Source organism: Musa acuminata, chromosome BXJ2-6, assembly GCF_036884655.1.
Source record: "Musa acuminata AAA Group cultivar baxijiao chromosome BXJ2-6, Cavendish_Baxijiao_AAA, whole genome shotgun sequence".
Taxonomy (NCBI): domain Eukaryota; kingdom Viridiplantae; phylum Streptophyta; class Magnoliopsida; order Zingiberales; family Musaceae; genus Musa; species Musa acuminata.
The window spans coordinates 38,643,191-38,655,972 of record NC_088343.1 but is presented as its reverse complement, the minus strand read 5'-3'; the positions used below and the strand labels follow the sequence as shown (position 1 = coordinate 38,655,972).

At 40.1% G+C, this 12,782-nt stretch overlaps 2 protein-coding genes across 5 annotated transcripts; both read left to right on the top strand.

The window, feature by feature from the left end:
- Positions 1 to 5,114: 5,114 nt before the first annotated feature.
- Positions 5,115 to 8,641, top strand: LOC135586367 (transcription factor TCP5-like). 4 transcript variants are annotated; one of them, XM_065114090.1, is made up of 3 exons: positions 5,115 to 5,456; positions 5,655 to 6,676; positions 7,264 to 8,641. In XM_065114090.1, exon 3 carries the CDS (start codon positions 7,264 to 7,266, stop codon positions 8,161 to 8,163), a length of 900 nt encoding a protein of 299 aa, XP_064970162.1. In that variant the 5' UTR covers positions 5,115 to 5,456; positions 5,655 to 6,676; the 3' UTR covers positions 8,164 to 8,641. The 4 variants fall into 4 exon arrangements, with proteins under 4 accessions (XP_064970162.1, XP_064970164.1, XP_064970163.1 ...); XM_065114091.1 differs by having other exon boundaries at positions 5,417 to 6,115; positions 6,564 to 6,676; XM_065114092.1 differs by having other exon boundaries at positions 5,407 to 6,676; positions 7,253 to 8,641.
- Positions 8,642 to 11,500: 2,859 nt separating this feature from the next.
- LOC135613961 (putative RING-H2 finger protein ATL53) lies at positions 11,501 to 12,226 on the top strand. Its single transcript, XM_065110957.1, has one exon. It carries the CDS (start codon positions 11,501 to 11,503, stop codon positions 12,224 to 12,226), a length of 726 nt encoding a protein of 241 aa, XP_064967029.1.
- Positions 12,227 to 12,782: the final 556 nt, after the last annotated feature.

Sequence of the window (12,782 nt, the reverse complement as noted above, 5' to 3'; positions counted from 1 at the left end):
GATCAAGAAATTAGGAGATTTGGAGTGGTACCTCTGGCAAAAGCTTTTCTCCTAGTAATGCACTGGTGGATCCACAGGAAGCAACAGCAGAATAATACTGATTTACCTTAGGAACTTAAGTGTGGGAACAAACTAAGCTTGAGAATCTCTTCGTTTACACCCCGCAAGAAAAACCTCCAATGAAATTTAATCATGAACAATGATTTAAAAAGCGCTAGGCGTCAAAAGACGCTAAGGTCCCAAGACACCCGAGGCGCTATGTGCTCGCTCGGGCGAAACAAGACGCTCTAAAATATTAAAATATAAAATATATATAATATAATTAAAAATAAAATTATTTATATATAAAAAATATAATATTAAATTAAAAATATACTATTAACAATATATTACTTAAGTTAGAAGAGGAGAAAAAAATTCTTTGAAATATTAAAATATAAAAAATAAATAATATAACTAAAAATATAATTATTTAAATTAAAATATAATATTAAAATTAAAATATACTGTTAACAGTATATTACTTAAAGTTAGAGGGTGGAGAAAAAATTGTTAACAGTAACAGAGGGAGATAGCGGCGGCGCTACGAACGACAGCAGCGACAGTGGTTTAAGATACTATTAACAGTATATTACTTAAAGTTAGAGGGAGGAGAAAAAATGTTCAGTAACAAAGATAGTAGCAGGGCTGTGAACGACAACAACGATAGCTACAGAAGCTGCGAACAATAGTAGTGGCAGCGGTGAAAGCTGCGGACAGCAGCGACAGCAGTGACAGAAGCTCTAGAGGGCATCCGTCGGTGGCGGAGGAACTTGTGGTCCTCTCCCTCTCCTTCTGTTGTCGACGGACAAGTCCGACAGCCCCCGTAGCTTCCTTCTACTGTCGGACTTGTCCGTCGACAACAGAGGAAGGCTCAGTCCGTTACGTCGGCGGCTAAGGCAGAAGGAGCGCTAGGGTTCCTCGGGGTCGCACAGGCGTGAAGCGTTGTTTTGCAGTAAGAAACTACGAACCGAACCAGCATTAAATCGGTTCGGTTCGCCTAATAGACTCGGGCGCTCGCTCAAAGCGCCCAGGCGGCGCTTCATTGAAGCACATCGCCTGGTGCACACACGAGGCGCTTGAGCCTCGCCTCGCCTTGCCCGAGCGCTTAGGCGAGCGCCCGAGCACCTATTTAAATCACTGATCATGAATTCATAGGTAATGTACCGCAACAAATGACAAATCCTAATACCAAAAGATTGGGGTCTCAACCAAGGGACAAATATTCTTTATGCAGTAACAGCAAGTTGTTTAGGTCCACCATTCCGAAAGACTCATTGCTGATGACTATTATTGCCCTGATATGGTGGCCCTCAGTCACAACCAGAGTACTCAACCTGATTACAAAGTCATTTCTCCTGGAGCCCATATTGACCCCAAAGCTTTTAAGTCCCCTGAAATTGCCATTTCTGAATCGACCTCTCCCCAGTTGTAAGTATCCTCTCCTCCACTCCCATTGCTGTTATTGGTGGCCACACCATTAGCAATTGAAGAAGCAAACAGTCATAAGTATCAGAATGTAATGCATCAGAAAGAAAGGAAGAACAACTAATTTTACCATCAATTTGACAGAAACAGTATGCCATCTTTTGCAATAAGAAAATTATAGAATGATTTATTAATATCTTAAAGGACAGTGATCATGGTTTGTTGATTAGCTTGCACAAACTTTATAGATAGCCTCACGCTGACTCAATGAGAGATCTCCCAGAAAGACCCTTTCCATTGAATAGAACATTACAGAAAGGACAAAGAATTGGTACATCTGAAACTCATCTAAGATCTGCACATGCTGTTCCTAGCTCCAGTTCTGGAAAATGGGATGGTAACATAGAGTAACTAGACTCTCTATGCAAACAAATAAACAGGAACAAATATGACCAACAGCAAAGTCCACGGTGAGAACTGGAAGTTTACAAAGACGTTACCATCAAGTCTGCACTCCGCTAAGAAAAGGGCTACAAATATTGGTTCTCTTGCTAGGTGACTGCAGTTTCAACTTTACAGGAAGTTAATAAATTGTTCATTACATGTATAAAATTACATTAAATACTTCTTGATAATCAGACAAGCAATCAAAGTGCATCAAATGTTTATGAAAACTGTCACCTTGTTAAGAACATATGGTCACATAATAGTTATTTCCCATATATTCAGGTTTATGGCTACTGTCACCTTGTTCAGAACTTATGTTCACATGATAGTTATTTCCCCATATATATTTAGGTAATTTCTGGCATAGTCAAGTATCCTGTTTTCTCAAAAGAGAAATTTGAAATCCAGACATGCATATGTTTGATAGTGATGTTTTTATTTTTCGTGTCATACAATTTTCTTAGTTCTTTTGAAAGGAAAACAAAATTCACCTACCAAAAAATTCAAAAGGGAGACAAGTAACCATGACCAATGAGGATTGCAAGTAATCTTCCCATGCAGATAACTTTTTTCAGACCCTTTGCCTCTCATGTCCTATCCAGTTTCCTTTATTCACTAAACTTATTTCTATTTAGAAGAATAAAAACAAAGTGAAAATATAACAAAGGTGTCCAAGTTTTAGAAAATGAAAAATCAAGATGATACCAAACAAATACTTAGCATGATTAATCAATTAAGTCTTATGGTGAGATACGGAAAGATATGGTATCACTGGCATGGTGTTCCTTAAATAACAAAATAAAAAAGGCAACTGACTTCATCTGGTGAGATATGGAAATAAAAGGTACAAATACACCATAATACTTCAATTCTTTGCAGGCCTGGCATGTTGGTGGTGCCTGTGATTTGGCATTACTGGTGGCTACATGAGCCAGTTATAGTTGGTCATTGTGCTCCAGGAGAGTAATGCCTTATTGCAAACAACATCCAAATAAAATTGAGGAATGAATCAAGACCATCTGATAAATAATAAGAGACAATCTCGCCAATTTCTTCAAAGTTCATATGCACTTCCTATAGAAAAAGCTTAATCATGGAAATGAATACAAATTCTGAACACAGTCATTTTACCATACCTCAAATGCAGCTTCCATGGATTTAAGTGACTTGAACTCAACAAAGCCAATACTAAAGTGCTCAATCTGCAAGTAACAAGGGCGTGGAAAAAAAAAGTCAGCAACCACTCAAACAGATGTGCATTGTAAAATTTGAGAATTTCTAACATGCTTTTGTGGTTTCTAACTTGGACACCACCAGGTTTAATAGATTCAAATTTCTTTAACTCTTCCTTGACTTGATGAACCTTCGCATTAAGAGGCGAGCTCTGAATATAGATGGAATGGCCTTCTTCTGAGTTAGAAAATTCAGACATTAGAATAATATAAATATGAGATAACAACTTTAGAGAATTATAACGCTAGGACATGTTGCTACTAGAAACCAAATATTCAGTGGCACAAGCAGGCATTGTAGACTCAACCACTGGTGCCTCAGGGTCCTTTGGAGCCACCTTTCCCTTAGCTGTAGGCAGATGGATTGGTGCTGGCACTGGACTAACTTTCATAACCTAACCTGAAAATGTGTGAATATGAGAGCAACATAAAGAACTAAAGTCAATAGTTGCATGATACCTTACTGATTAAGTATTGCAGCTTTTTCTGTGGGGGACAACTGAGCTTAAAACTATTTATCAAACTTTGAACTACTAAAACTGGAAGACAAACACTCCACAAATAACAGTTACTAGGAATAAGTCGAAGTGGCAAAGCCTCTCTCTACATGTGTAGATACACAATATATGTATGCACGCATGCATACATTATATCCCAAGCAGAGGACAAAAATCTTTTACAGTTTCCATGTTTCAAAAAGAACAATTAGAGAAGTAAAAGAATAGACATGACAATGTCTGCCGATAGAATAATTCCTTCCAACATGGAACATCATTTGGCCTATCCAGACGCGGACCATCACGGACGATGCAGTCCGGTTCTTTTCTTTTAAGGGTTATAGAGTGACCTCCCACGTCTCTCTCCTCCTCCCCCTCCTAAGCCCCATCGGCAAAAGCCTAAACCCCTAAAAACACCAAATACAACGAGTTCGAAATCCCTAAACCACCAAACCTTAAACCCGGTAGCTCAAATCCTCTGTCCAAAGCATTTATCAAGAGACGATGAACCAACCAAGCTAGCAATCCGACCGAACACTCCAAACCCCACCCAGACATCGTCCCTTTTTCTCAGTCTCGTTCTCAGAACACGTGAAAGAACCAAACAAGGACCACCGTATAAAAAATAGTCAATCGTAGCGAAATCTAAACGAGAAAAACCAGAAATGATGCCAAAAATATACAGAGGAGAAATCAATCAAACCGGAATATTTTCCGATGGACAAATTTAGGGAAGCAAATGCATGGATCAAAGCGGGTGGAAAAAAAAAAAGGTAATTACCTTCTTGGAGACGTCAAAAGATCGGGGCAAACGGGGAGAGAAGAGCCTCGCTTTCACGGGAGCCCTAAGAACCGGGGCGGGGGCAGAGGAGCGCGCAGAGCTTTAAAAAGGGAACCGCTATTATATTATTATTATTTATTATCATTATTTAAGCTCAGGTGGGCGGATGCGCACGTCTGAAGTTGTCCTACCCGACCCGATTATTTTTGGACAGGGAATCACACGATATAGACCCAAAAAGAACGTTTGAGATGGACTGAACATGGATCGAGATGATCAACTCGATTTGATCCGATCCGATGCATGTGGTTGATATTTATGGAAAAATATCGATTCCAATTCATACCTGTAAAATTGTTTTGAGTTAAAAAAAGCATCTTATACAAAGATCGAAGTCCAAAGAATAAATCGATCCTTCCGACATTTAAGTTAATCTCTAGTGTCACTTGGACTCTTATGAATATTTTAAATCAAGTCATTTAAATATTTTTCTTTCATGAATTTTATGTGTTGTTTGTGTAACGAACGATAATTAACTAACTGATTTTATATTTTCTGTGCATATCAAAATGCAAAATGCTATTATTAACATGATTTAGATTAATAGAATGAAGAACTGATCGAAGGATGCAGGTTAAGGGGGTTGCTGGGTGGGGAGGCGCACAAAAGGGCTGCTGTGCTGCCAGTGTTGGATCTGCTGGTGTCTGCCTCAGTTTCAGGACACACTGCATGCAGCATTCTGACGCACCCTTTCACTGCTTTCTTTCTGGACCACCCACCTTCTCCCTCTGCAGCAATCCTGCACCCTAATCTTATCCCTAAATGCATCACTGCAAAACCCTAGAATGATTGGCATGTGACAGCTGGGGTCTCAGCATTCAGATCAGTACATCCTCGTCTTTTCAGGCCACCCGCGCCCCCCCCCCCCCCCAGAGAGGCGAAAGGCTTCTGCGTGGTGAACTTTGCTTTGCTTTCTTCTCCAAACAAGACTAGCAGTTGGCATTGAGTTTTCGGGGTTTCTCTGTAGATAAGGTGAGAAAGAGCCGCTCTGAACTCCTCTCTTTTTTGACCTCTTGTTTCCTCAGATTGGCTGGCAGGGATTAAGGAGCCATGCTACTGCTGCTCAGCGTTTCTCCTGCAGATTGTATGTTGCAGTTGTGTGACTCTGGAGGAGAACATCCATATCCGACTTTGTGTAAGAGCCTTTTTTTGTCCTTTTAACCCTTGCAGATGTATACATGCCTGGAAACACTGAAAGCTCGAAGAAGCAGATGAACCAACGAGACTCCTGCTGCTACTACGAGAATATACGATGAAATATCTCACCTCTCGATCGAGAAGCCTTCAGGATGATTCTAGAAGCTTTGAGAACACCGCTTTCTTTCTGCTGGAAACAAAGAACCTTAGTCAACCGTGTGATGATATCGAAAGAGGAGACCTCATCTTAGTAAAATGCTTCACGGCTCGGTGCAAGATGCTGAATGCGATCCAATGTGGTGCATTGCAGGGGCCATTATGGATGTCAATCTCTTCTTGGCAGCCTTCAACCATCTGCACTGGCCACCATTTGCTTTGCACAGAGTTGTCTAGCCAAGGAAGGCTGGCATACTTGGTGGTCCATGAGCTTTGGTAGATGTCTTAAAGAGGTCCTGATGGTCCCTGGTCTATCTGCTACCTTCTTAGGGTTTCAAGTATGCATGCTTTACCTGCAAATTCTTTTTACTACATACATATACACAGAAATAGGAACATGGTCGATCCAAATATAACTTTTCTCTAAGGTACATATGATGCACAGGAGAGAGAAAAAGTGATCATATGGTTTCAGAATAATTATTTCCTTTTTCCTGGTTTTCTTGACATAAGGCATGCATCATTCGAGTAAGCTGTCCATGAAGAAAGAGTGAAGAGTAATGGCTGTTCTAACACAGACGACTGTGAGGGATGACAGTAAATACAAGAGCGAAACATCTATGGCTCATTGGATTAGACCAACTTACCCCTCGTAAATAAAGCAGTGGTTACAAGATGTGTGTGATGTAGAAGGATAAAAACAGTGACTTGCCTGTCCATTTGATGGGCATAAGTATCCACCACATGTTTGCAAATGGACTACACCTTTTCCTTTTTGTTTTCTAGGGTTCGTGCAGATCCGGCGTCTCTCCAGCATCAGAAGTCAGTCATAATAGCCTGATCGAGTTGCTGCTGGTTTTGGAGTTGAAATCCTATCTAATCTGAAGAGGAGATTGAAGGTGAGAGCTTGTTTGCTGACTCTCAGATTCTGCAACAAGTCTTGAAAAGACGATTCTCGATTGAACTCAAGAATTTTTGTGGAGATTTTGCGTTCTCAAGTTTTTCTCACTCTTCTTCGTTACTAAGTTGATCAAAGAGGGATGATCAAGATACATATATATATATATATATATATGTTCTTTCTTGATCGAGGAAAAGAAATAGATACATGTATTAATTCTGGATTCTACTTGGATAATATTTTCCATGAGACGAATAAAAGATGTCATCTTTGATCTACTTATCCAAAGATTTAAGTGTTGCAAAGTAGCTTCAGCTCATGTTCTTCTTGTCGAGATCTAGATTCATTGGAAGTAAACCAAAATCTAATTAATTACTGTCCCTCTGATCCTCACTTTCTTTTGTTTTATATATGTTCTTCCATATATTCATGAAAAAAGAGTCTTAAAGAACAACTTAAACTAAGAAATTTCCAGATTGATGATGCATGATGGAATATGTCGTATACAATAGACTTGTTTCATGCTTTGACATGCTACACAAACCATCTAAATTGATTAGCAACTGATGTCTAGAATATCTTAAGATGATCCGTAGTTCAAGAGAAGAAGGGGAACTCACCGGGCAAGATGTCGGCACCAGCGAGAGCAAGGCTCAACCAAGTTTGAGATCATGGACGGCACACAACAATCCAAGAATTGTTCGAGTCTCGCGAACCTTTGGAGGGAAAGATAGGCACAGCAAGGTCACGACCATAAGGGGATTGAGGGATCGGCGCGTGAGGCTTTCGGTGCCTACAGCAATTCAATTGTATGACCTTCAAGATAAGCTCGGCTTCAATCAACCTAGCAAAGTTGTGGATTGGCTTCTCAGTGCTGCTCAGCATGAGATCGATAAGCTTCCCCCACTCGAAATGCTACCGGGAAATCTCTTTCGGTTTCCTCAGCCCGTGGCGAACTCTCACGTGACAGGTTCGGCTCATGCTTACTCCGGCAACGCCGTTGGTGATGATGATGAGTACACTCACAGAGACAAAGCTCAACGATTAGCATCATCGTCTAGTTTGGCAACTGAAGATATCTTTAGCAGCAACGTTGCGGACGGCACAAGCATGATGCCGAAAGCTGTCAACTTGGATGTTCTTCCGAGGAGCAAAGAGAAAGAAGCTTTGAAGGATCATGGTGTTGTGTTGGGGAACAGTGCAATCACCTACAATCCCTACTACCATTTGGAGACACCAAATGCTTACTCGTATGATCACAGTGAAGTGCCACATGGTCACCATCCAGTGGCAATACTTGCATCATACATGGCCGCTGCATCCAAAGTGGAACCCCAGCAGTATAGCCACCTTCAAATGGCAAGCTCAGAATCATCTGCAAATGCTCTCAGAACTTCTCTCCATGCAGCAATCCCAAACTTGATGGTTCTCCACAAAAGGAACACCGCATCGGAACACCACCATCAAGATCACCATGAGACATAGCAGAGACTCTCTACCTTCCTATCATCATCATCATCTAGAATAAGCAGCATTTGCAGACAACTTAGAACATGTTTCATATCGATTATGAATGTATAGCCATTACAAGCTTCTTCTAGGTACCGGATGTAAAATTTTCCTTTGCCCTGGAAGCAGAAGGCAGAAGATGTACCTCTGTGTGAGACTGCTGGCTGCCATGGCACTCAAAAGTGAACATTCAGCTATATATAAGAAGCATGGTAATGGTTGTGCTCAAAAGTTAACTGAAGATGGTGTTAGAATCGACAGAGGAAGCCTGATTGATATAAGCTCATATCATGCTTAAAACTACACCACATATGGTAGAACCTATCTGCAGTTGATGTTGCAAAGAGCAGTAGCACATCTGTTCACCTGAGATCACCATGCATGTTGGTGTCAGATTTGAACTGCTGTCGTTTGATGTTTCTATATAGACTTTAAATAAGATATGATTTCGTCAGTTCTGTTGAGCATGTTATTATCAGAAATCTGGATCACTGATAAATGCACTGAAAAGCTTAAGCTGACAAAAAGATCTTACCATCATCATATTTCAGACAGTGACAACTTGTTCTTCAACAACTATAGCTCGAGTGTTTGTTGGCCTACAAAGATCAATGGTTTCACCAGTGGGTAAAAAAGAAAAGCTGCTCCCTTAGAAAGAGCAACATTTTAGCTGACTTAGCCTTTGTTTGCTTCAAAAAGATAGCTGATCCCTCAAAACTGCGTAAAACCTAAAGGAGACATTGCAACTTGTCGTGGGGTTGCAGGCGATGCATGGGAAGTGGTCTGATAGCTTTAGGTGATGGTAGGGAAGTGGTCCGAATGAGTAAACCACATGGCCTCTTCACAATGGACCACACTAATAATTAGATTGGTCCCTTGTACTAATTTAAGATATATTCTAATCTTTAATTGTGGTATGTCTAATGATGTATATGATTTAACAGTTCATAAGTAATCGGATCTACTTCACGAGCACAGTCATGAAAGCTTTAAAGCTGCATGAACCTCATGATGTTGGCGGCGTGGTCACACCTTGGGAATTAGGGCTTACTTAGATTTTTCTCTTTTCAACAAAATAAGAAGGTCGTAATAGCTAATATAATGCAAAGAGTGTAAATACTTAGGGTGCTTCAGAAGTATGAGCAAAGAGTAAATGAATGTTAGTAATCAATTTGATGCATGAAGTATAATCCTTGAAGATGTGGGATAAGTCAATTAACTTTCACCTTATCAATTCTTAAGAGAACGGACGAAATTGAATCTCCTAGTTCTCTTATTTATCCTATAGAAGAGATTTACACATGTTTAAATATCCTTTAAATAAAGTGAAAGATGATAGTTTTCAGAATCTCACCAATGATAATTATCGCTTTCACCAATGATGATTATCGCTTTCAATAGTAGATTGTCTACTTCATTTTTTAACAAAATATTAATCAAAAGTAGAAGCGATAAGAACCTAATTGAAAATAATAACTAAGTGGAGAGGAATTGATGGGCATATTTTGCAAAAGAAAGACCTCTAAAACTTTAAAGCATGTGAGGTAATGCTTATTAAAGTTCCAATAGGCATTTGAAAAACATTTGAAAGACTATTTCATAATAAGGAAGGCCTTTTTTCTTCATCTATCTATAAAAATTGATAAGAATCAATATAACTTGGTCGATTCTATATTAGTGTCTGAATCATTGACGAGTTGAAGTAATAAAATAGATTAAAGTTCGACTACTTAAAAACAATGACAAAAAATAGCTAAGAGCCAAGAAGTGCATTGCAACTAGAATAAAAGATTAAAGATTCAGTAAAAGTTATAATATGCAACATCCATAAAGACTTCGACAAGGACGTCGAAGAAATAAGTAGGAGAGAATGCTATAGATAAAGTTATAAATAGGGTGTTCGATATAATGCTCATGTATGTCTATGCATTTCGGTTTTGTTCATGCTTTACACAATATGTAGATGACTTATATTAGATTTGGTAGCCTCATTTTGGTTGGCTTTAATAGTCATTTTAAATTTGTAAATATAGATTGTATGCAATTATCATGTATAGGTAAAATTGTCTAAAAATAAGTCATATAAGCAGTCTTTTTGGGAGGTTTTGTAACCCTATAGAGTGGTGTGGAGTGTCAGCTTGCACAATACCCAAGAGTTACCTAGATGACATATAACTAGATGAGTCTTTTGGGTAGTATTTAGAGCTAGTTCATTGCTTTGTTTCATAGTATCATATGAGAACTTGTGATGACTTTTTACTACAGCGGATCATCTTGGACCCTTTGTCGAGTGATTGTTTAGAGTTTGTGAAGTCTATATTTGTAATTCATATTGCCTATTAAATATTTGTTGAAATGACTAGTGGTGAATACCCAATTAAATGATTTATCTAACCTATCTTCTCTTTTGTATGTCCTCAAGGGACAACAAGAAGTTTTTGGAGAACTTGACTTTTGTAGATAGACATGCAAAGGTATTACATGAGTTAGGTAAGACCAGTTAAATCCATGATAATCCATTGTCCATTTATTGTCATTGCTTGTCATCCACGATAGGATAAGAAGAGAGGAGATGACAAGAAAGGAGTGGGAAGAAAGGCGAAGAACGAGGGAGAGAGAAGGAGAGGATGAGCTATTGGGAAGGAGAGGAAAAGACGAGGCCGAAAGATAGAGCAATGAGAGAGGAGAGGGGAAGGGTGAGATTAGGTGACAGTCTTGCCAACCTAAGGAAGAGGGGGTAGTAGTTTGAATTAAAAATAAGATAATCGTTTGAAAAAAATTTAAAATATAAATATTTTTTAATAAATCATCCTTATATCTTTAAATAGAATAATAAAAATTAATTCAATATATTACTATCGAACTATATAATAAAATATTAAAATATTAAAAAAAATTAATTCTACATTTTGCTGTGGAGCTATATTTTGGATGTCAATGCTTGATTGGTTTTAGGGAGGAATTAATTTGGCGTCTAGTAGTGAATGGCTTCCGTCAACACGGAGGAGCAGGAAAGAGTTGACTTAACAGAGATGACGTCATAAAAGCTTTCGATTTCCAATTAAATCTTCACTAATAATCCATCAAGAACGAAGCAAGTTCGTTGTTCCGTAGGATTTCAACACGTGTCGAATGGAACTGCTTTCGGAGTCCAACCCGCAAACTTATGTGGCAACGGAAACTACGCGTCCGATTGTCTTTACGATTTGTACTCGATGAATTCGATCCCGTCTCGGATTCGCAGACCAGAATCTCTCTCTCTCTCTCTCTCTCTCTCTCTCTCTCTCTATATATATATATATAAAGCCACTCCATGGCAGGAATTGAGCCGAGTTCATTCACACGGTTGAAGTGCGACAAGAAGGCGATGGAGACGACTCCTGTCCATGGCTATGCCGATTGGGTTCTCACGGCCTATCAAACTCATGGGAGGCCGGCATCGGCTCCGGTGGTGATCAAACTCGGCTACACCGTGATGCACATTCTTGAAGGTCAAGTCGTGGAGGAACCGCCCCGTTCCTACCACATCTTTCTCTTCACTCTCGGCGACTTCCTCCACCAAGCATCTCGCCGCCAGGCGATCTCGACCGTTCTCTTAATCGCCGGCGTCTATGGTTATGACATCTGCTTCGCCGGGCGGTTGGAGAGACAACTCGTTGCCTTCTGCAATTATCCAGTCGAGACGGCTTTGAACTCGGGCAACGGGTTCGACATGATCGTGGACGTACTTTTGGCCCACTTCCCGATCGATGAGGAACCTTCTTCGGACGTCGAAGGCGTCGGCGAGAACGGGAATTTCGGCGGCATCCCGGCGTCGACGGATGCGGTGAAGGAGCTGGCGGTGGTGAAGTACGAGCGTGGAGGAGATGTCAGAGAGGAGAGTTGCATCATCTGCTTCGCGGAGTTCGACGAGGGCGTGGAGGTGACGCGGATGCCATGCAAGCACGCCTTCCATGGCGGCTGTCTCACTCGATGGTTGGAGAGAAGCCATGTGTGTCCTCTCTGCAGACACGCCATACCTGCTTCTGCTGATCCCTGAAATGCTTCTCCTCTTCTTGATCTCCCCGAGATACAGAGACATCTTCTGGACTGCATATTGCTAATGATGAAGAGAAAAGAAGTGCCAGCGGATGAAGTCGATTCGAATGGTAGATAATGGCGTTCGAGTTGTACGTACATACATACATTGATGAGGACCTGAAAGAAGTAATTGGTTCTTCAAGTCATCGAACAGTGTGTGGTGCATTAGGTAAATGAAGTTGGTAATGAATTGCCTTTCTTAGGAAAATAAAACGCTATACAATCCCATCTGGTGTTCTTTCTTGTTTCGCTCTACCACTCTGTTTGTGTTGTGCTTGTTAGAGCTCTCTGTTTGTGGCAGAGATCTCTCTGTTCTATGCTTATTGCAAGCATCCTCGGTTTGTGACAGATCAAACAGTTGTAGTTATGTGCCGTTCAATGCAGATTGGGAGTGAGCAAGAGAATAATCCATTTTCACCCACTTCAGTAACTCGACATTTCTCGAATTTAGCGTAATTGAACCCTAATTTAACTTCAAGAAAGATTTCAAAATAACATTCATTTTTTGAATATAG

Excerpts from the sequence above, each read along its gene's own strand:
- LOC135586367 (XM_065114090.1), top strand. The coding sequence starts at position 7,264 with ATGATCCGTAGTTCAAGAGAAGAAGGGGAACTCACCGGGCAAGATGTC.
- LOC135613961 (XM_065110957.1), top strand. The coding sequence starts at position 11,501 with ATGGCAGGAATTGAGCCGAGTTCATTCACACGGTTGAAGTGCGACAAG.